Source organism: Myotis daubentonii, chromosome 11 (assembly GCF_963259705.1).
Source record: "Myotis daubentonii chromosome 11, mMyoDau2.1, whole genome shotgun sequence".
Lineage (NCBI taxonomy): Eukaryota > Metazoa > Chordata > Mammalia > Chiroptera > Vespertilionidae > Myotis > Myotis daubentonii.
In genome coordinates, this window is record NC_081850.1 from 42,077,921 (window position 1) to 42,102,022 (window position 24,102).

General features: G+C 40.7%; 1 protein-coding gene across 1 annotated transcript in view; it reads right to left on the reverse strand.

The window, feature by feature from the left end:
* Positions 1 to 24,102, reverse strand: part of TRPM6 (transient receptor potential cation channel subfamily M member 6) — a 118,599-nt gene that overhangs the window by 68,235 nt on the left and 26,262 nt on the right. Inside the window, exons 5-13 of the mRNA XM_059656204.1 lie at positions 22,247 to 22,460; positions 16,602 to 16,726; positions 13,507 to 13,678; positions 11,854 to 12,022; positions 10,437 to 10,560; positions 6,714 to 6,786; positions 6,492 to 6,592; positions 2,738 to 2,872; positions 1,468 to 1,521 (exon numbers count right to left, since the gene is read on the reverse strand). Coding sequence (XP_059512187.1) covers positions 1,468 to 1,521; positions 2,738 to 2,872; positions 6,492 to 6,592; positions 6,714 to 6,786; positions 10,437 to 10,560; positions 11,854 to 12,022; positions 13,507 to 13,678; positions 16,602 to 16,726; positions 22,247 to 22,460 — 1,167 coding nt within the window. The remainder of the gene's footprint in view (positions 1 to 1,467; positions 1,522 to 2,737; positions 2,873 to 6,491; positions 6,593 to 6,713; positions 6,787 to 10,436; positions 10,561 to 11,853; positions 12,023 to 13,506; positions 13,679 to 16,601; positions 16,727 to 22,246; positions 22,461 to 24,102) is intronic.

A 24,102-nucleotide genomic window follows, 5' to 3' on the forward strand; every position in this document is an offset into this window, starting at 1 on the left:
GTTAAATCTTCAGCCTCTCTCTTTATGAAAATGGCTATAACACTTTGCATTGTGCTGACAATATCATACGCAAAACAAGAATACGGAAGGAAGTGGAACACATAGAAGTAAGAAACAGGGAATGGCAGAACCAAATGAGATGTCCAAATATATAAGGCTGTGCCAAGACAAATGTTATCGTTGGTAAGGAGAGCCTAGCAACAGATTTCTAAGTACCTGGATCTTAGTCTAAATGAAACTTATTTCAGCCCCTAAAAACCCACCTTCAAAAATGTTATTTCTGAAGTGTAATTCACAGGACACTTTTAAAGGCACACAGAGCACTGAACAAGCTCTCTGTGGATAACGTTCATGAGGCACTGAACAAGAAATAAGGTGATATATATGTATATCTGTAAATATGTAAATGATTTAATATCACTTTTTCACATTCATAATTTATGGTTTTCAAGAAACGATAAAAATTATGGTCTTATTTGCTGCAAGGTGAGAGCCTATTTAACCTGTTCCATTCCTTTTTCTTCAGTTTACTGTGACAGAATCTAAGTTTAAGGAAATAATCCAAGGAGAAGCATTTTGATCTAGCACAAATCGATGCAAACTAAATTTACATCGGCACAGACACTTTTGCTTACTACTAATTTGACAGCTAAATGCCTTCTGCATCCTTTCCTTCTGGCTCTCCCACCACGTCAATATAACCAGAAAGCCTATACTCTCTCCATCAAGGTATTAGACCTCAGAAAAATGTGGAAAGAACTTTTCAAGCTCGTCGTGGATGGATATTAATCATGGTGACAAATAAAAGGCACTCCCCAGTGTTCTGCACATGGGAATAAAGGCTCCTAGTAAATAAAAGAGAAGGAATTAAGGTGCAAAAATCTGTGAAGTTGAGAAGTTTTGGTAAGTAATGGGACAGATTATTTTAAATCTGACTTCACTCAAAGTTCAATAAAAATACAATCAGCAAATTATGAGGAAGGGAACAGAGCAATGGGGTTCATCCTAGTCCCCTAGGACAATGCTTAGACTAAAAAAAAGAAGTGAGGGCCTCCAAGCCATCACTAAGGTATCATTAATAGTCAAAACAATAACAAAAACAATGGAAATCACATGTCCAGGAAGTGTATTTTTAACAGATATTATTATCATCAATGGCAATACTGCTGTACCACATTGAGCTCTAACTCTGATTAGAAGTTTTATGTGTCTCTGATTAATATTTTATGAGAAAATAATTATTAGCTTATGATACTTACTTGGTGGATCAAATCTTTTAAAACACAGAGTAAATTTATAAAAGTATGCTTTGGTGATGAAATTGTTCAGTCACTAGTAAAGAGGGTAGGGGTAGGTAATTCACTAGAAAATCCAAATCTACATTTTACAGAGCAAAATCTGGTGAAACCTCCATCAAAACCTAAGGCATTGCATAAAGAAATGTGCACAACTCCATAACTAGGTTACCTGTTTTACATCTCGGACAAGTTGATGCAAGAGCATATTAGTAGGTCCTTGTTTCTGTAATAAAGAACCAAAGAAAGAATTTTAATTGCCTTTTAATTACCGGGGGGGGGGACTTTATTTCAGAATGCATAAATAATCCAGAATACTGAAAATTTTTCTTTTAACATCTTTAGGAATGCAGCTTAAGCCACATTAATTCCAAGGAAGATGTTTCCCAAGAGAAGATGTAATTAGATTGAAATACTTTTCAAAGCAAGATGTATGTGTATAGGTAGGTAGTAAGGACTTAGCTTTATGTGACAAGAGACAGAAATTAATTTTAGCTAATTTGTAACTACCCTTTAACATATATAAGCCACACAATTACTTTCCATCAACAAATATTTATTGAACCCTTACTATGTTCAATCAAGCTTCTGAGAGAGTCAATGAAGAATATAAATACTTTCTTTGCAGAGTTTTTACAGTTGAATAGAAAAGAATGATACTGCCCTAGCCAATTTGCTCAGTGGATAGAGCGTCGGCCTGCAGATTGAAGGGTCCCGGGTTCAATTCTGGTCAAGGGCACATGCCCAGGTTGCAGGTTTGATCTCCAGTAGGAGATGTGCAGGAGGCAGCAGATCAATGATTTTCTCTCTCTCCCCCTCTCCCTTCCTCTCTGAAATCAATAAAAATATTTTAAAAAAAGAAAAGAATGGGTACTTACACAGAAAAATAACCAACAATATGAAGATGTGTGTGCTCGAGAGTTGAAAATAATTTGTTCTATAGGGACCAGTCAAAAAGATGGACTTGAATAGGACTTTAAAGAAAGACTAAGATTCAATGGACAAGGAAGGACATTTCAGGAAGGGTGCATGACTCAAACAACTGGTGTTTTTACAATGAGTAATCCAGTTTAGTTACAATAAGGGGGTGCATAAAAAGTTGTAGGAACAGAATTTTAACAGTGGCCTTAAGATGCTTTCAGTAATTCAATTAAACTAATTTATTCCTATTCCCATCTGTGGCATTAATTATGATAGTAAGACCATAATTACTACAATATTTTCTTGAGTTAGATTACACCTCTATTCTGTGTAGTTAATGATGGGAAATACAAAAATATCCCTAGGATCAAATGGAATCAGTAAGAAGAGTTCTTTGGTTGAAAAGTCTATCTCTCTGTAAGCTATATTTGTACATGAACATTCAAGAAGGCTTGAACATTCAAGCTAAACCTTAAGGTAAATTTTAAAGGAGGAGAGTGATGAAATGTGCCAATACTCACTGTATTATAGAGCTCTTCCAGTCTAGGGATGGTAAGAAAGCGATGGAGGTTCACTCCATACTCTATTAAGAGCTTCACAAAATCCACCCGATCCATCACTAAAGCATCTAACATTGCTTGTTCCAGTGAGCCAGGCTTCAGAGGGTAGGAATAAATAACAGATATAAAGACAATTAAGAAAGTAGAAATAACTTAAAAGATCACATGTATTTGAGCTCAAAACTATACCAACATGGTAAATATAAAATACAATCTTCTTTCAGCACCGAATGAAGAAATACTGTAATGAAAAGTGAACCTGAAGATATAAAGGACATCCTGAATAAATTTGCTCCTGGGTGGGGAAACTGACTATTATAAAGACCTCAATACTTACCTAATAAAAGCACAGGTTTAATGCAATTCTAATAAAAATCTACTTTGTGGGATTTTTTTTCTTTTTTTGTAACTTGGCACATTTCCATTTAAACTACACCTGGCTTTGGGGTATAAATGATACCCAAAAGTATAAATGGCAATTTAAACACATCCTCCCTAAAACTCCATTAAAACTATAGTAAAGGAATTTTTTTTTTTAAAGAAATGAATCCCCTAATACAAGAAAGTTGAGAGTGCAACATTCTCAAAGTTGGAAAGCAGATGGTCAAGTGGTAATTGACTTAGCAGTCTCCAGAAAGCCAGAAAGTGAAAGTCCCCAGAAATTAAAACTGAAAAAAGTCAACAACCAAACAAGCCTATGCCACAGAATTCTGGCAGCACTGGGATGAAATAAACGCACCAATGCTGAATTTCTCATGTTGGGACCTTCCCACAAAACATCAACTAAGAGGAATCAGGCAATGAGGAAGAAGAAAACTTCTAAAGAACCATCATTAATATTCTCAGAAATAAAAGAAGTTATTTATATTCAGGGTGCCATTAAAAAAAAAAAAAAAGACAAGGAACAATTTGCTCTTAGAAGTTAATGGCCTGCTACCAAAAACAAACAAACAAAAAAAAGCTACCTGCAAGGCATGAAAATTAAAGCTGAAGAAATCTACCAAAGAAAATGCACATTAGATAAAAGAAATAAGATAAGATTAGAAGAGCCATGGTCCAACATTTAATTAATAGGAATTCCAGAAAGAGAACGGAGAAAACAGGGGAGGAAATTCCCCAGAATAGAAACACCTGATTGCCAAATTGAAAGCACATGCTCAGCATAATGGACCTAAAGACTCAAAATAACACATATATTTGTGAAATCTCAGAACACTGGAAAAACCGGAAGACTTTTTTTAAACTTCCAGAGGAGGGAAAAGCATGGTCACAAAGGATCAGAAAACAGAAAGATTTTTACTTCTCAACAGCAATGCTGAGTATTAGAAGCTACACATTCAAAATTCCCTAGGAGAATTACTTCCAATCTAGAATTAAAATATATTAAAACATGTAAGTCCTCAAAATCTTCTATACTCCCTTTCTCAGGAAGTTACTGAGTTTGGTGAATGATGCACACCAACAAAATAAAGGAGTAAATCAAGAAAGAGGAAGATAAGAAATACAGAAAACGGATGCTCTGACACAGGAGGGATTCCCAAGACAATAAAGGATGACAGTAAGTCCATCACCAGGAACCGCAGGCAACGAGTCCATACTGCAGCAGTGAGGACCACAGGCAGAAGTGTTGAGCTGTCTCTAAAACTGATGAATCAGAAGACAGCAATATGACTTATTGTAGCAGGCAGTTAGGCATGAGCAGAGCAAGGACAGTGGACCAAGTATGGAAGGTCACCAGAGAGGAAAGTCCCAGGTGCCTAGCAACAGACAGTGGTAGGGTGGGATCTCATCCCCCAGGTAACCTTTTCTCCCCTTTCAATTTCACTGGTTATATGGGGTTCGGACCCTCCTCTGAAGTTTCTTCTCCTTGCATGTCGCTAGTCAGGTGGTCCACCCCCTTAGAAGAGCAACAAGGGGGCCACAAGCTCTTGCATGACCACTCCCTTAAGCATTAAGACCTCAGGACAGCCCTCAGGGCCGGGTGGCTCAGTTGGCTGGTGCATCAGCCCATACACCAAGAGGTTTTGGGTTCAATAACCGTTCACAGCACATACCTAGGTTGTGGTTTCAATCCCTGGTTGGGGAATATATGAGAGGCAACTGATCAATGTTTCTCTCTCACATCAATATTTCTCTCTCGCTCGCTCTCAAAAAATTAATAAGAACATATTGTGTGAGGATTAAAAAAAAAGACCTCAGAACAATGAAGTTCTGACCCGCATCAAATAATCTTAGGAACAAAGCCTCAGGTTTGTTGACCACAGAGACAGAATTTTGGTCAAACTAGAGATAACATCTAGGCCTCAGTTGTATTTCAACTCCAGGCCCAGAAAAGCAGCAAGGCCAGGTGGAGTAATACCATGGCTGACATCAGGACCAGCTGTGATGACTAATGACCCCCTCCCTGGTGCTGACCATTCAGTGGAGACCACAACCCTGAAGGGACACACCTGGAAAGCTGATGAATATTCTATTGAGATCCTCCCCTGGGAACTCCCTTAAAATGACCACCCTTAAAAGTCCTTAGAACAGAGAACCCAGCTCAGCTCTCTCTTGAGCATGCCTACGCCTTTTCCCACCCCCATATTTCCCCAGAACACTGAAATCTTTCCCCCTTTATTCCCCCAGGTACACACTAGTATATCCTTGCTTTTCCCCTAAGTTCCAAGGGCCCTTCTTTTGCCACTGTAGTTTGTTTCCTGAGCCCATTTCTTCTACAACTCACTTCTACCTCTGTGACTTCCTAAATAAACTCTCTCTTAAAGTTTGAGTCCTGACTAAACTCTTTCTTAGCCAGAACTCAAGTACCAGGGCTGCTTGATCTGGTCCGATCTGACTCAACCAGTCTAACACCTGGTGCTGTTTCACCAACATTATTATTTAGAAATATGGAGGTTTATAAGTAACAGAACAGTAAAAAATGTCCAAAGTACTTGGCTCTTGGGATTAGCAGGAAAAAGAACTGTGTTTTGTTTTGGTTTTTAGCAGTTTTGGTAATATCTGATGTTTTAAACAATATGTATGATTAGTTTGATCCCCAAAAAATCTGCCTGTCATATGGTAACAACTATAATTTTTTAAAAATGAAATGTTAATAGTAATAGTAATTATGATTACCACTACAGGTAATTTTTCTTCTGTTTACTATTCTCTGTTTTCATTAATTTCTACTATGAGCAATTATTACAATTTAATGCAAAAAATATATAAAATAAACTTAAAGTTTTAAATCCTATATAATAAAAGCATAGTATGCAAATTGTCCCCTCAACCAGAGTTCTTCCTGGAGTTCGACCAGGGGGCGGGCCGGCTTGGAGAAGGGAGGGAGGCCCTGGCACTGGCAGGTGGCCAGGGGAAGGGAGGGAGTACCTGGCTGGCAGTTGGCAGCCAGCAGCTGCTAGGGACCCTACTAGTGCACGAATTTCATGCACTGGGTTTCTAGTAACAATATAAAAATCTGCCCATTCAAAAAATCCTTCTGATCTGTGTTTCCCCAAACTTTTTCAGCTTCAATTAGGATGCAGGAGCCAAGGAGGGGGGACAATATTTTCAGGGAGGCAGAGTAGATGAGAGAAATGTTTTTGTGATCCCTGGGCACCTAACTATAGAGATGCTACCCCCACACCCTCTGAAGCCAATTAATCTCCTCTCCAATTTCCTCTTTCAACAAACCAACACAAAATATTTTTCCCAAATAACTTCATTCTCATTATACCTTCCAATGTTGTCCATGTATTAGGATATGTTTCTTGGCAATGTCCATTCTATTCCAAGCCATTGCCAGATTTAATTGTTCAGATGCTGATAAATTTGTGCCTGGAGTAACAGAAAGGAACAATCATATATTATATTTAAAATGTCAACATATGAAGCACACAGTGTCACTGAATATAAAAACAGGAAGTAAGAAACAGGTGTAACCCTATCAGACACTGACCTTTTAGCAGAGCTGTTAGGATTGCTAGGTCAAGATCTTGCAACTCCTCAGAATCAGCCTCAAATATGATAATCTATAACAGTTGAAAAACAGAAAGCCATACATTTTGAAAACTAGCAAAGAAATGCTTTCAAGAGTACCCACAAAATTCATGCTCAAGCTAATGAATTGAATAAAACAATCTCCATTAATCACTCAGAGTTAAAATATTTACTTATAGAAGAGAAAATGTCTATGTAGGGTAATGGAAAATTGTGGGCATGCATGGGGAAAAAACAACTAAAAAATCTATGTTTCCTAGAGGAAACTTATATAAAAGAACATTACTACATTAATTTACTGTACACGTGCTATAAAGAAACTCAGTTCAGTTCCTTGTGTAAAGGAAATCATTCCTCATTTTAAAGGAATACCAAATGAGATCCTTTTGTTCACTTCGCCTTAGAAACTAAGACTTTTGCTTTTTAATGACAAGTGAATCCTAAAGGATTTGTCATAAAATAAGTGAGGCAATTACAATGCACCCAATGAGCAAGTACAGTGGACAGCACAGGCTGCCATCACAATGCCAAAGTGTCCCGTGCATCCCAGCATGCGACTAATGTTTTCAAGACAAATAAGGACATTATTTATTACTATACAAGGTCTCCTGATATTAATGAATGTATCTCAGTCTTTCCAAATGAAAATATATTTTAGACACTGGGGGGTAGGGGAGGCCAGGGGTTTGTCAAGGGCGAGGAAAAAAAAGGAGACATATGTAATACACTTTGTAATACTTTAAGCAATAAAACAATCCTATCTAATAAAAGAGAAACATGGTAATTAGCGTACGACCGCTACCCTTCCCATTGGCTAATCAGGGCGATATGCAAATTAACTGCCAGCCAAGATGGCAGCCAGGCAGCTTGAAACTAACATGAGTCTTGCTTGCTTCAGTGAGTGACGGAGGACTCCAATTCCCACTTGCTGCTGCCGGCCTCTGAGCTGCAACTCTAAGCAACTATGTAACAAATATAGAAGCTAAACAAAACCCCAGAAACCTGCTTTAGTCCGCCGGGCTTCAGCCAGCAGGATCACAACATTGTAAGCAAAGGCCAGAAACCTACTTTCAGCAGCAGAGGCCTAAGAGCTGGAGCCAAGCCTCAAAGCTAAAGCTGGCCCAGAATAAAAAAAAAGAAAGAAAAAAAGGAGCGGTTGGGAGCTTCAGTCACCCCCAGCCTGAAAACAGCCCTCAGCCCCTCACCCAGGCTGGCCAGGCACCCCAGTGGGGACCCCCACCCTGAAGGATGTGTGACCAGCTGCAAACAGCCATCATCCCCTCACCCAGGCTGGCCAGGCACCCCTGTGGGGGCCCCCACCCTGACCCAGGACACCCTTCAGGGCAAACCAGCCGGCACCCACACGTGCACCAGGCCTCTACCCTGTATAGTAAAAGGGTAATATGTCTCCCAGCACCGGGATCAGCGTAGCCGCGAGGCCTCCCGGCACCGGGATCAGTGTGACAGGGGGCAGCGCCCAAACCCCCTGATGGCCCTGCGGCTCTGTGTGTGACAGGGGGCGGGGCCACAACCTCCCTATCCACCCTGCTCTGTTCGTGACAGCGGAAGGCGCCCCAACTCCCTGATCAGCCCTGTTCTGTGCCTGATAGGGGGGAGCTCCCCAACCCCCTGATCGCCCTGCGGCTCTGTGTGTGACAGGGTGCGGCACCCCAATGCCCCCCACGCCACAGGCCCTGCTCTGTGTGTGACAGGATAGAGCCATAACCTCCCCATCGGCCCTGCCCTGAGTGTGAGAGTGGCGGCGTCCCAACCCCGATCGGCCCTGCTCTGTGGGTGATAGAGGGCGGCGCCCCAACCCCCTGATGGGCCCTGCTCTGTGCGTGACAGGGGGCAGCGCCCCAACCGCCTGATTGGCCCTGCTCTGTGCATGACAGGGGGCAGTGCCCCAACCCCCTGATTGGCCCTGCTCTGTGCGTGACAGGGGGTGGCGCCACAACCTCCCCATCGACCCTGCCTTGAGTGTGACAGGGGACAGTGCCCCAACCCCCCAATCGGCCCTACCCTGAGTGTGACTGAGGGTGGCATCACAACCTCCCGATCGCCCTGCTCTGTGCATGACAGGGGGCGGCGCCCCAACTCCCCAATCGGCCCTGCTCTGAGTCCAACCAGGGGCTGCACCTAGGGATTGGGCCTGCCCTCTGCCACCTGGGAGCAGGCCTAAGCCAGCAGGTCGTTATCTCCCGAGGGGTCCCAGACTGCGAGAGGGCACAGGCCGGGCTGAGGGACCCCCCCCCCCCCCGCCCCCGAGTGCACAAATTTTTGTGCACCGGGCCTCTAGTTAAAAAATAAAAAGGAAAAATAAAATAAAATATATTTTATATAGTAGAGGGGGCTGTTCAACAAAAGAGCCTAGATTGGCAAGTTCTAGGCCTACATATGCCACTAACTACTCAAATTTGGGTCAACATCTTATGAGCACTGTATCTGAGGTTGCTCACCCACATAATAAGAGGAACCCTAACCTCCAAGGTCTCATGAAGACAGAAAAACTATGCTTCCACAATTCAGACACTGGCTCCCTCCACCTTACAGTCCCTCTGTGTGCATGAGTAACATCAAACTTCAATTACAAAGGAGCTGAGAGCCTAATTCCTGTAATGTGCGAACCCTTAGTTGCCTTCTCTAGTTCCCTCTTGGTATTACACCACCGCTCACTGGTAATTTTCCTTGATGACAGGAAGAGGCAAATATAAGCATGATCTCTTTAGCATGTCCTTTTCTTAAAAAGTGTATAAAATTTCAACTCTGAGCTCAAGTTTCAACTCTACTACTTCATAACTTCATACTCTGAGTAAATCACTTAATTCCTGTAGGCTTCAGCTCTGTCTGAAACTGAAATAAGCAATCACTGCCACATTGAACTCACGTATGGGGCTATTTGGGGTGAAATACATATCTGAAAGCACTCTGCTAATTATAGTCATGGTTGTTACTTTTGTTGTTATTAGGACAACTAAAACCCCAGGGCTTTTTCACATGTTTAGCCATGCTTTGTCTAGCCAGAACTTGTTCAATTGGTTTTTATAAGGCCAACTGCTTAAAGATGACAAAAATCTTGTATAATTAGACCCAGCCTTCAAATTCTGGAAAGATCACAGTAAATCATAACATAGCTGCATATTTACCGTAATTGTCAGCTTCATATTATCCAATCATTGAAAAAAATTTTCATCAAAGTACCCTAAAACACTAAAGTATTTTCCTGAATCTATATTATATTCTCAGCTCATAGCGTTTAGACTCCGTTTTCTATCCCAAAGTATATGGTCACATTTCCCATTGCCAGTGGGTCCTTATGACCTCCCGCAGGATTTACTCACGATGCCCAATGAAGTCCTCTAGCCCAACAGACTGGGGATCACTTAAGACAGGAAGCTGTACCTTTAACCACTGAAAAGATGTATGTGTAATTTCCTCTAAATTAGTAACTTTTATGTACTACTGCCATGCTAAGTGCTTTTTCCTAAATTCCTTGGAAATTTGCAACAAGGAGTGCAGGGTTAAGAAGCCAGGTTACTCAACAAAGGGTCAAGTTCTGTAGACTTACATACAAAGTTAAAAGTGAAAAACTCCATACTTTTAAAAATTATAAAAATAAATAGTACAATTGTTAAAAATTAGCATTTTTAAGTCGATTGAGTCATCACTTCATCATACTCACAGAATCCCTGTGTACCATGCACTCCATTAGAATCTGAAAAAGGTGCTTGGTCTGCTTAAGACTGAAGTTGAAAGTGTTCTGAATCATGCAGATGATCTCTTCCTTCACCTGAGGACGGAGGGTCCTGGGAGAGAAATAAGCGGCTGGGACTTGACACAATGTAGAGAAGGGAACAGTCAGCAACATCAGTACAAGAAAACCAACCGTCTGCCTGACCTGACTGAGAGGCCTCTATGGACCGTTCTGCCCAGGAAGAAAATGAGCAGGAAGCAAAGAGAGACAGCGGCACCAGAAATCTGAACTTGAAAATGAGAATAGACTGCTCGGCCATGATCCTGGAAAGACTAAACTTGGGCAAGGTTCTCGAGCTGGTAGATTTCCAGGAGGCCATCAATCTTCAGAAGTTATGGACATAGTATTCTCAAAAGGATCTGAAACTCCAAAAAGTTCAAGAACCGCTCATAGAGGGTGACTTTAGGAAAGGGAAAGGTGTGAAAGGATAAGGAAGAGGGTGGCGGGTGAAAGCAGAGAGCTGAGGGCTGAAAAGGAGGTCAACTGTAAGGAAATAATCGTCCGAAAGCAGTTATAGCATAAGCATGAGTGTTTATTAAGTAAATTAGCAGGATCTATATTTTAGTTCATTAGCACTTTGTTTACTAAATGTCATGCTTTTGAAATGGGAAAAACCACAGTGGATATAGGGATGGCTAGAGAAAAATCACCTCCTTATTTAAAAGGGGGGAAAGAGCCAGGCCAGCGTTCAGTGGTTGAGCGTCAACCTATGAACGAGGAGGTTACGGTTCAATTTCCAGTCAGGGGCACATGCTTGAGTTGTGGCTCAATCCCCAGTGTGGGGCATACAGGAAGCACCCGATCAATGATTCTCTCTCATCATTGATGTTCCTATCTCTCTCACCTTTCCCTTCCTCTATGAAATCAATAAAAATATATTTTAAAAATAATAATAAATAAATAAATAAATAAGGGGGAAAGAATTAAAAACTCAAATAAGCACAAAATACATTATATAAATGTCAGAATGTTAATTTCTCCAATTCCTGCTATTTTCTTTGAAGGTGATCTTGTCACAATGGTTTCCTCACTCACTGCAGAATTTTTTAGCCTTAATGGCATTTGCAGAAGCATCTCCTCCCTCACTCTCCCTGCAAATGCTTTTCCCAGGAGCTCAGACAAGCCTCACGCGTACCTTAGAGGCAGGTCATTCTTCAGCTCAGGGAAACAGCAACTTGCGTCACTGGAGGGCATTTTAATTGATAAATACAAAAATCATTGAAAAATGAATTCCAGTCTCCACCTCTACCTGCCAAGGATATCCGGCCCACATGAAAGCAGAGCTTAAAGAACTAAAATGAAGGGACAGTCACGGCCGTTTCTGAGGTGAGAGCCAACCACTTACCCTTCATCTGCTAAGTGTTTGTGGGTGAAGGCCAGGAGGTCGGCCGCCCTGCCAGAGCCTTCACACACCACCACCGGGTGTTTGTCTTTCACGGTCTCCCACACCGAGAGGATGACATTGGGACCTCCTTCCACCACCAGCCCCACCATGGGCACGCCTTGTCTTGAGCCTATTTCAGATGGCAAACAACAGAAAACTGTTACAAAGCAACCCTATCTCGGCCGACCAGCCATTCTGCTTTCCACACAATTGGAAATGTCACCACAGACATCTGTTACCTGTTCTACCCCCTCTCTCTTTAGGACTCAGGCTTGCGAAGTCCAAGATAAGCAGAAGCTTGGACGTTAAATAAACGTAGTATCTTCAAGCTTTCTCTGGTTTAAAAAAAAAATAGCTAAAGGCTTTCAGTAATTATTTTTTTAAATAAATAGTCTTCAAGAAACTTTTAACTTTTCATAGTGGAAAATTTCAAACCTATCTGAAATAAAGCAGAATAATATAATGGATCCCAAAATACCCATCATTCATCTTCAAAAATGATCAACATTTTGCCAAGTCAATCAACTTTTAATGGTGGTTATTTCTATGAACAAGATGGAAAGGAACACTCAAAGACTTTTACATTTGAATTTATTACATTTTTCACTGTTTGAATGTCTTATCATGACTTTATACTAGTATTACTTTATTAAAGTAAGGAAGACAAAAAAAGACTTTGGAGTCATTCTTTTTTGAAAATATTAAGTCAACAAAAGTTATGAAATAAAATGCATAGTATGATCCTATTTATATTTTTAGAACCATATACATGGGTATATACACGGTATCCCCAAAAATGTAACACACTTTTACATTTTGAAAATGAAATGTATTTTAATAAACAGTGCCTTTATAATTATTCAAAGTGTGTATACATTTTTGGGGACACCCAAATACAGTATTTCACCTCCAATTAAAAACTCCTGAACAGCCATCCCAGGAAAGGGCCCCCTCATCATCGAGGGTTGGATTATGGAGATGCCACCTTCTGCTGCCTTGAACAAAAAGTCTCCATTTCTCCAGGCAGCACCCAGCCCCCCTCCTCCCTGCAAGGATTCCCACCTCTCCACTCAGGGATGCTCACCAAATGTGGCCCTCGCTCACCTCTCCCTCCTGTAGATACTATCAAAATGGCCATCGCAAAGCACCACTGTGAGCAGGACACAGCATGGATACCTGCTTATAGTTCCTATTTCTAAAAGCTCTGATTTCCAACTCTTCCCTGTCTGAGGCAACCCTGCCCACATATGAAATGTCATTTCCCCTGAGTATCAAAGTTCATACCCCTGGTCTTCTCAGGCCAGTCTCCTTCCTGCTCTTAAGCCAATCCCATTCCATTCATCCAACCCTAAGGACTCCTGGACACCCTGCTAAAGTCCCCACTCTTCCACAAAACCTCCCCTATCTATACTGTCCCCATAAAATACTATATATTTTTTCCTTTCTCCCAACTGTCACGCACAGCTCTGTACCACCGCACATCCTGTTTTCTTCTGGTTGTGGGCTCACACACATTAAGGCAGGGGCTGCCTTGGACCGCTCCACTCTATACAGATGACAGTGGAGCATCAGCTCCACAGCAGGACCTGTTGGCTGACCCCCTGTGGTACTCACCGCTGTGTATTTTCTGCAGAGAGAGGTACTTTTCCAGGTTCCTCCTGAGCTTCATCTCGTTCCCATACTTGCCCACAGTCCCGTCATCGGACAGGATGAAGTAGGAATGCATGCTGTTGAGTGTGGTGAGCTTGCTGAGGGGGTTCCCCAGGGTCTGGTACAGGCACACCACCTGCAAGGACAAGGGAGGGTCAGAGCTCAAGGTCCTTCCCTCAGTTCAGCTGCTCCAAAGGCCTGTCTCTCTGTACTATAGAGGTTCTTGTTGAGGTTAAAAAAGCACAACTTGCTACCCAGAACAGGGCTTTTCAAGCTATCTGTGGGGAAGGATCAATATGTGTGTTTTTTAATATTCCAGTTTTTTATTGACTGATGTGTTCTACTATGTGTGACTAGTATGCAGTTCTGTTCATGAGACTCAACGATGCAAGTTCAATAACACGGGCACACCCCTCGCTCAGCAAGATAAGCCCACTGATCATGTGTTTGGATGTCACAGCACTGCCATGTTGCTAAAAATGGTTTTGAGTATTTCTTTTCAATTTCAGTACTTACCTTGCTTCAGAAGATTGGAAAAAGGTTCAAGAATCTGCATCTTTACACAGATTACATCATTGTCCAGAAACTATGCCTTTAGAAGATCTATTCCAGAATAATATTTTGACAGTAATTTTTTTCTAGTATTCCAAATGAGATGAGGAGTAGCAGACAACCAAATGACAATTCACTATATATAAAACATCCAGATCTTTAACATTTACTGACTCGTCCTTACACTGTTCCCATTCTTAATTGTTTTTCCGAGATGAGAGGAAAGGATTTGGAATTGGAGAGCCCAAACTTAAGCCCAGACTCTTCTAACTAATTCTAGGTAATCCCTACCTCCTTTCTGAGACTGATTTTCTTCATGTATAAATGAAGATGGCAAGAATTTCTACATCAAAGGGTTTCTGTGAGACTTAAAAGAAATAATGAATATAAAAAGCATTATAGCCCTGATCGGTTTGGCTCAGTGGATAGAGCGTCGGCCTGCGGACTGAGGGTCCCAGGTTGGATTCCGGTCAAGGGCATGTACCTTGGTTGCGGGCACATCCCCAGTAGGGGGTGTGCAGGAGGCAGCTGATCGATGTTTGTAACTCTCTATCTCTCTCCCTTCCTCTCTGTAAAAAATCAATAAAGTAAATTTTTTTAAAAAAGCACTATAAGCTTTACAAACATTATTCCTAAAAAGTTACCTTTATCATTTCAAAAGGTAACACTGAGGCCAGAAACAAAGAGCAAATGATTGACAGATTTAATATATATACTTTATTTATGGAATGATCATAAATGATCATAATGGCTGATAATAAAATGTTTTTCTCTATGGAGTGTTCAATCTAATAAATGAAGAAAGAACACTATAATATATATAAGCATTTTGCAACCCTATTGAAATAATGAATATAGGCAATGACATCATAAAACGAGATATCATATGTTACCAGGGAAGGACACATCTCCTCCTGTGGTGTAAACTTGCACAAATAGAACCTGAATCTGATCATATCTTTGGATCAAACTACCAATTTATAAGAGACAGAGAAACAGACTAAACCCTTCTATAAAAGGTTAAATCTGCAAAGTCCAAATTGTGGGAAACTCTTCAGGACAAATGACCCAGTGTCTTCAACAAATAAACTGACCAAAAAAAAAAAGGAGATGGAAGGGAAAATCTTTATATTAAAGGTGATTTAAAGTGACTCAATTAAACAAATAAGTGACTCAAAGACATATCAACCCATCACAATCCAGGGAACTTTTTTGGATAATGAAATCATATAACTTAAAAATTATGAAACTATCAGAAACTTGAACACAGACTGGATATTTTATGATATTCAGGAATTATTGTTAATTGTTAGGTATGATCATGGCAATGTAACTACTATATTTTTAATTGTCCACATATTTTAGAAATACCTATTAAAATCTTTACCAATGAAATTATTTAATGTCAGGAATTTGCTTCAAAATAATAGAGGGAGGAGGTGTGGAGTGGATAAGGAAATAGATGAAATAAAATTGACTATCAGTTCATAAGTTGAAGCCAGGAGATGGGAATACAGGAGTTCATTATTCTAATCTATCTACTCTTTAATATATTTAAATTTTCCAAAATGGAGGTTAAAATAAACCATAAGCATATCTATATTCATTGACATAGAAAAATAAAGTTAATTATTTTTTGTGCTAAATAATAGTTATGCTAAACAGTTAAGCTAAAAAACAGATTCACAGTAGTAGGTTTCTATTATTACTTATTTTACATACAAACTTTTTTTTACTATACATATGCACATATATACATATGGAATAATACACACCAAGACATTAATAGGAGTTATCTTTCTTCTTAAGACCTTTTGTAATATCTAAGATTCTTACCAAAAATATCCACTAGTCATAAACCTAATTAGACAAGTCTATTCCTTTTAGAAAAACAAACTAATGGAACCAAAGAATCAATACACAGGAATGAATGAAGCAGAGAACAGTGATAAGAGAAGAGAAGGGCCAAATCATGATGTTCCTTATTTCGCTACATGCACGCCACAGCAAGAAGCTTGGCTATTACTCCATGGGAGACCGGATCCACTGAAGGATTTTTCAGAGTAACATGATCTAGTCTATATTTTAGAAGAATCATCCTGGCTACTGCGTTTAGAATAGACTGTAATAAGAGACAAGAATGAAAGTAGGGAAGGCTTCTATATTCATCCAGGTGACAGAAAATGGTAGCTTTGGACCTGCTCAGTAACAGAAGAGGTCAGATTCTGGATATATTTTTAAAACTAAAGCTGAGATAATTTACTGAACGATCGGGTTTGAGGCATGAAACAGAGATCATTCCACGATGAGTCCAAGGTTTTTTCCTTGACCAACTGCAGGGATGGGCTTGTCATTTTCAAAGATAGGGTAAGGGAGGCAGTAGGAAGTCAGGAGTTGGTTTTGAATATATTACATTCCAGATGTCCATTGGATACACAGGTATAGAGCTAAGTTGGCAATCGGATACATGTCCATTTCCTTTTGTTGTGAAAGGATCGTCTACTTACATCTTTTCCAATAAGATCCCTCTGGTTCTCAATGACACCCCATGGAGGGATTCCAACTGTCCAGATTTTTCTCAAGCACTGGGAGAAATGTGCTTTCAAGGCTTCCCCAACATGTTTGGACACTCCTACGAACAAGCAGTTTAGAAGTTAAGCTTTAACTCACAAATCAGGAAAAAAAACACCATGAGTCCCAGAAAAAGACAAATTGTACAAAAGGCCATTTTAGGAAAAGTTGTTGACACAGTGGAATTAGTTTCTGTATCTTGGCTTCCTCTACTCCCTCTTGACACCTCTTATTCCTCTCACTGACCTCTTTACCTGAACAATGCTCCTCTCCCTATGAGCAGTTTCTGCTCACCACCTCAGTCACGTTATGCCCCCACACTTGTCCGACCAGAATGTCCTGCAAGCCCAGCCCCTAAATCATAAATTCTCTAAGGAATTTTTCTTCTCTAACCTTCTGCAATGTCCCTGTAAAACATTCTTCAGATTGGTCCCGGGCTTCATTGAGGCAAGTTATTTTAATAGTTTTATATACACAAAGATTCCAGAGCTAATCTATAATAATAAAAGCATAATATGCTAATTAGACCAGACGCCCTTCCGGATGACCTTGTGGACTAAGCCGGGGCTGCGAGGGAATCCCGGGTCCCAGGTGCCAGAAGGAAGCCGGTGCCGGCAGCCGGGGAAAGGAAGGCCTACTCTTGCATGAATTTCGTGCATTGGGCCTCTAGTACATTAATGTTTGCCCTTCTGGGATTAATAGTAGCAATAATCATAACAGCCAACTCTTACTATGCACCAGGTGTTCTTTTAAGTGTTTTACATGTATTTACACTTCAAGGAGAAACTTTCTTAGTACATTAGTCAATTTTATAGATAAAAATTAAGGCACAAAGAAGTTAAGTAACTAGCTCAACGTTATAAAGCTTGTAATTGTAGAGCTTGGATTCCAAACCAGGAAATCTGATTTTTCTTAAGAGACTTCACTTTTTAGACCAGTTTTAGGTTCAAAGTAAAACTGAATGTACAGGGAATTTCTATGAACTCCTTACTCCCACACACCTTCAGCCTCTCCTACTATCAACAACCCCCACCAGAGTGATACATTAATTACAATTAATGAACCTACATTGACACATCATAATCACCCAAAATCCATAGTTGACATAAGAGTTCAGTTTCGGTGTTGTACACTCTCTGGGAGGGGTGGGGAACCTTTTTACTGCCAAGGGCCATTTGGCTATTTATAACATCATTCAAGAGCCATACCAAATTATCAATTTAAAAATTAGACTGTTAGCCCTAGCTGGTTTGGCTCAGTGGATAAAGCGTCAGCCTGTGGACTGAAGGGTCCCAGGTTTGATTCTGGTCATAAGTCCCTGGTTGTGGGCTTGATGCCCAGTGGGGAGCATGCAGGAGGCAGCCGACCAGTGATTCTCTCGCATCGATGTTTCTATCTCTCTCTCCCTCTCCCTTCCTCTCTGAAATCAATAAAAATATATATTTAAAACAATTAGACTGCTATATTTCTTCCAGCATTTAATTAACTCACCCATAATGCTTTGGTAGGGCCAGACCAAATGACTTCAGGGGCTTATACAGCCCGTGGGCCGGACATTCCCCACCTCTGCTCTTTGGGTTTAGACAAATGCATAAGTGATATGTAGTCATCATTACAGTGTCACACAGTATTTTCACTGCCCTAAACATCATCTTTCTGCCTATGCACTCCAGCCTTCTCCTATCCCCAATCTAACCCCTGGCATCCACTGATCTTTTCACTGTCTTCATAGTTTTTCCAGAATGTCACATAGTTGGAATCATGCAGTATATATAGCCTCTTGAGATTGGCTTAATCTGACTTTTAATCACAACACTACATTGCACCACTTATTTATCCTATGTAGAGTACTGATTCTGTATATGACATTAGCACAGAAAAAAGATAATAAGCTGCACATTGCATGTACCTAAATCATTTCCTTCCCCTCCAACCCATCTTTATTTATTTTGTTGTTGTTGTTAATCCTCACCTGAAGATATTTTTCCAATGACTTTTAGAGCGAGTGGAAGGGAAGGGGAGAGACAGAAAGAGAGAAACACTGAAGTAAGAGAGACACATTGATTGGTTGCCTCCCATACAAGCCCCAGGCGGGGCCAGGATCGAGCCTGCAACCGGGGTATGTGTCCTTGACCGGGAATTGAACCTGAGACCCTTCAGTCGATGGGCTGACACTCGATCCACTGAGCCAAACTGGCCAGGGCTCCAACCCATCACTTGCACTTCTCCCAGAGTCATTGTCTAGAATCAGTTCTAGACCACAGACTCACATCAGTATCAACTGTGGAGCCATCCACCACAATAGATACCTGGATTTCATAAATTTGTCATGGGTTACCAGCATTGTGGTGTGGGAGGAGGGGAGTGGTGGTGGTGGTGAATCAGCAACCCACATGTGAACCTAGCACATATTGTTTGTTGAGACTCTGTAGAGCCAGATATGACTATGCCATTCCCTATTTATTCTCCTATTCAAAATCCTTTGAAGGCTCCTGCTATTTGGAGAATAAAATCTCAGCCCATCAGCATGGCACCCAATCTGGCTCTAGTTTCTCTTTCTGTCCCTGCCTCTGCCATATGGCACATCCAGCTGGTGGCCTGATCACCTTTTTCTACATATGCCTTAATCTCCAGCTGTGTGCCTAGCCCAGATCTGACACCTCTATCTAGACTGCCTCTTCTTACTCTCTCACAAGGCTAACACCAAGTGCTATACCCTTCTCCAACCTTCCCAGGTGCCCTCAGTTGGAGCTGGAATTTATCTCTCTTCCTTTTATTCTCAAACACTTTCTTTATATCTCAACAAAGATCCTCCCAGCATCAGTTTTTAGTTAGTTGCTTACTATTTGCTTATTGTTACAACCTACCAATCACTAATCCCAGAGCCCATATCTTCCCCATCTTTCACCCACAGCACCTATCCTACTGCTTTATAAGTAGCAGATTCTTAAAGCTTGTGGAATTCAATTTAAGCAAATGTCAAAAATTCACACCAAGTAATGTTCAACTATAGTTGAGAAGCATCTCAAGCATAGGCGTAAGTTCATAAGCAGAGCTTCTTAAATGTAATGTGCATAAGAATCATCTGGGGATGTTGTCGAAATGCAGATCCTGATCCTGCCAGGCTAGGAAGGAGCCCAGGAAGCCCCCAGGGGATGCTGATGCTGCTTGAGTAGTCAAGTCCTAGACGGGAGATGTGGTTGAATCAGATCCGACCCTGATTATTTTGTTTTGTTTTGAGAGAGATCTATTTGTTGCAACTACTTATTTATGTATTCATTGGTTGATTCTTATATGTGCCCTGACCACACATTGAACCCCAAACCTTGGCATATCAGGATGACTAGCCAACTGAATACCAAGCCAGGGGGAACCTAGCTATTGTTTCAGGAAGCTCCAAGTATGTCTCATTTCTCATTTCTTTGTTCATACAAACTATTTCAATAGTTTTCCCACTCATATTTGTGTTCCTTAACTGGTCCTAACCTAAAATGTTGGGGGGTGGGGGAGGAAGGCAATAAGTAAAACAAAGCACATAATGAATGATGCAGTTAGTTAGCCTTGCCCAAGTCTACCTTTTTCTGAACTCTGCAAAACTTCCCAACCCACCCCTTTTGTACTGGAAATAAAATAAGTACTGTACAGTGGACTAAGAACTCGGCCACATTCATTGTCTTCCAAGAACCTGAAACAATAATTATCTCAATAAAATGTACACGAAAAACAATCAGATTACCCATACATGACAAGCCAAATCCCTTGGTTTTATTTTGCTTTGTTTTCAACCATTTGCTTCCTTCATTCCTTTCAGTCAGAAGAAATGATTTGTTAAATCAGCATGTGTTGCTCAATGCCCGGCAGAATTATAGGCCCTGGCCTCTAGTTCACAACCAGGAAGAGGAGCTAATACACAGACTCATCCATAACTATACAGAAAAGCATAGAATGCTACAAGTGCTATAGGCAGTAGATGCTATGGAGATTAAGAGACAAAAGTGAGTTGAGATAGAGAATGCTTCATGAGGATGTTGGCATCCAATGTAGCTCTTAAAGGATGGGCTGAAATTAATAGGCAACAATGGCTAGGACCAATCAAAATTAAAAATCAAGAGAGAAATAAAAGATGAAAAACCATACTGTGATACTGTGATTTATAATAAGAAATATATTCCTGACACATAGCTCCTTAAACCCTTGGAAATTCTTAAGCGATGAGAGTAACAAAGGTATGTTAATGAGGTGACTTTTGAACTGCACCAAAGGATGGGGCTGTTTGCCAGGGGAACCACCCAAGCGTTTAGAGGTCTGGAACTTTCAGTTCCACCCCCTGACCTCCAGGGATGGTAGATTAATTCAATCAGCAATGGCCAATGATTCGATCAATCATACCAATGTGATGAAGTCTCCATATAAACCAAATGGCCAGGGTTTAAAGAGCTTTCAGTGGGTAAACATGTGGAGAAGAGGGGAGGGCATGGAAGCTCTGTGCCCCTTCCCACATACCTTGCCCTATGCATCTCTTCCACCTGGCTATTCCTGAGTTATATTTTTTAATAATAAACTGATAATCCAGGGAGTAAACTGGTTTCCTAAATTCTGTGATCCACTCTAGCAAATTAATTGAACCAAAGAAGTGTGCCTTGGGAACCTCTGATTTATAGCCAGTTGGTCAGAACTATAGGTAACAACCTGGACTTATGATGGACATCTGAAGTGGGGACAGTCTTGTGGGCCTGAGCCTTTCAGCTGTGGAATCTAGTGCTGTTTCCAGATAGAGTGTCAGAATTGAGTTGAATTATGGGACACCCAGCTGGTGTCAAAGATGTGTTGAGAAAGAACCCAGACCTCAGAACTGGTGCCAGAATCATAACAAGTGATTGTTAACAGAGGAGGCTTGTCAAGCAGCAAGTTCTCAACCCTGGCTGCACATTAGACACAGTTATGAAGCTCCACCCTGAAAAACTCTAATCGGGGCCAAGTCTGTGCATCTGTATTTTTTAAAGCTCCCAAGGGAGTCTCTAATGTGAAGACAGTTCACAAATACTGATGCAAAGGAGTAGGGTTAGAGGTTCAGAAGCTACCATATAAAGTCCCTGAATGTCAGATTTCAAGGAATATGAAAGAGTCAGTGATGGAGACAGTGAGTGAAATGACAATCATGGAGTTAATTATCTCCACATGACCAATACACTCCATGCCAATTGCTGCACGCCTCACTGATTTCCATTGCCTTGGAACTTGACCATGGTGAGGTTAGCTCATGTCCATGCCCACCCACCACATACCTGCGTGGATTCTATGTCCTTTTTAACCTCACCATAGTCTGAAACTCATTTTCCTTTTACCAGAAACTTTTACCCAACGTTATATAAAAATAGAGTATTTTAACAATAGTAAAAACACATTCCAGGAAAGGTCTAGGGTTCTGGGTTACTTTGCCAGTCACTATGCTTTTCATCTTTCTCCCTCATGCCACCACATCCCGGGAGCACTGCAGAGTGGACACGAGCTGCCATACTGCTTGATTCACAGTTAGAAAGAGGAACTGAAAAAAGATGTGTAACGAGGGAGTGTGCTTTACCGGTATTAATGCCTTCAGTTATTATCCACGCTCCCGTTGTCTCCGCAGCTTTGACCAGACCCTGGCTGAAGATCTCATTGAGTTTGGAGGGCATCTTGAAGTTCTGGATGCCCCCGTGGACAGAGATCACCAGCTTTGGCAATTCCATCTTCCACTCTTTCAACATCAAATGTAACAGGTGATCCATCTTTGTATCATAAGAAGTTCTAATATACTGGGAGATAAGCACATACACATGTGTATGAAATAGTGAGAAACACATGCCAGGTAATAATAAACACGTAGAAAGGCAATTAGAATAACCAAAACTTGAAAGGCGGGGTCTGAGATCTCTTCAAAAGTTCATCTTCACATAATGGAAATATTTACTCTGAAAGGAGCTCCCACTCCCTTTCAGTTCCTTCTGGGAATTACAAGTCACAGTAGGAAGGCTTCCTCTGGTTTTCAAGGTTGGCCCACCAATGTTCTCAGAAGGTCTCAGGTGAGGCAGAAATACTTCAAAGTGGCAAAAATCACTACTCCAGCAAACCGGCTTAAAAAGTTTTTAGAGTCATGGTTGGTGTTGCTAAATGATTAGAGCATCTGCCTGCACATGCAAGGGTCATGGGTTTAATCCCCAGCTCTGGTCGGGACGTATGCAGAAGGCATCCAATCAACGTATCTCTCTCACATCGATGTTTCTCTCTCCCCTCCTCCCGCCCTCCTTCCCTTCCACTCTCTCTAAAAATCAATGGAAAAAATATCCTCTGATGAGGATTAATAAAAACAAAACAAAACAATAAATTTTTTAGAAATAAGTGAAACAGGATTTTTCATAAATGCTATGGCTTGTAATTTACTTGACTATTTCACATATTTGCATAATTTAAATTAAGATCCACGAGCATGCACATTTAATTTCTTCTTTTTTTAAGTTTTTTTTTTTTTTTTTTACATTTTTAACATTTATTTCAGAGAGGAATGGAGAGGGAGAGAGAGATAGAAACATCAATGATGAGAATCATTGATCGGCTGACTCCTGCATGCCCTCTACTGAGGATCGAACCCACCACCTGGGCATGTGCCCTTGACCAGAATTGAACCCGGTACCTTTCATTAGGCAGGCCACCACTCTATCCACTGAGCCAAACCAGCTAGGGCCACATTTAATTTCTTAGAAATTTTGCATTCTAACCATTTCCTTTATATATAATTATCCCAAAATAAATACTTTTTACAAAAGTGTCATATTTTTGATTAGCCAATGTAACTGAAAGAAAATATGAGGAAGATCCAAACCAGTGGTAGCCCCAGAATCATTTTGCACTTTGCCCAAGGTTACAGTGTATGACTGGCTTTCTTTTTCCAGCAGAAGCAGCCACATACGGACCACTAAAATCATATTAAGACAAGTTGCCTTCCTCAAGCATAAGCCAACCAACAGCAAGAATAAGTCAGATTTACAAGAAGAAAGCAGGGCAATAAAAAAACATAAATTAGCCTGGCTGGTGTGGTTCAGTGTTTGAACATCAACCCATGAACAAGGAGATCACAGTTCAATTCCCTGTCAGGGCGCATGCCCGGGTTGTGGGCTTGATCCCTAGTAGGGAGCATGCAAGAGGCAGCCGATTAATGATTCTCTCTCATCATTGATGTTTCTCTCTCTCTCCCTCTGAAATAAAAATATATTTTTAAAAAGAACACAAATTATAAAATTATACCAAAAATAACCACAGGTGGATATACAAATCAGAATTATCATATTATCCTCCTAATGGATAATTTAAAACAATTTTCCATTTATCCTAGAAATTCATAAAACATAACCCTATTATGTCATAATTAAAATACTGTAATTTCTGAACATCATGATGGTG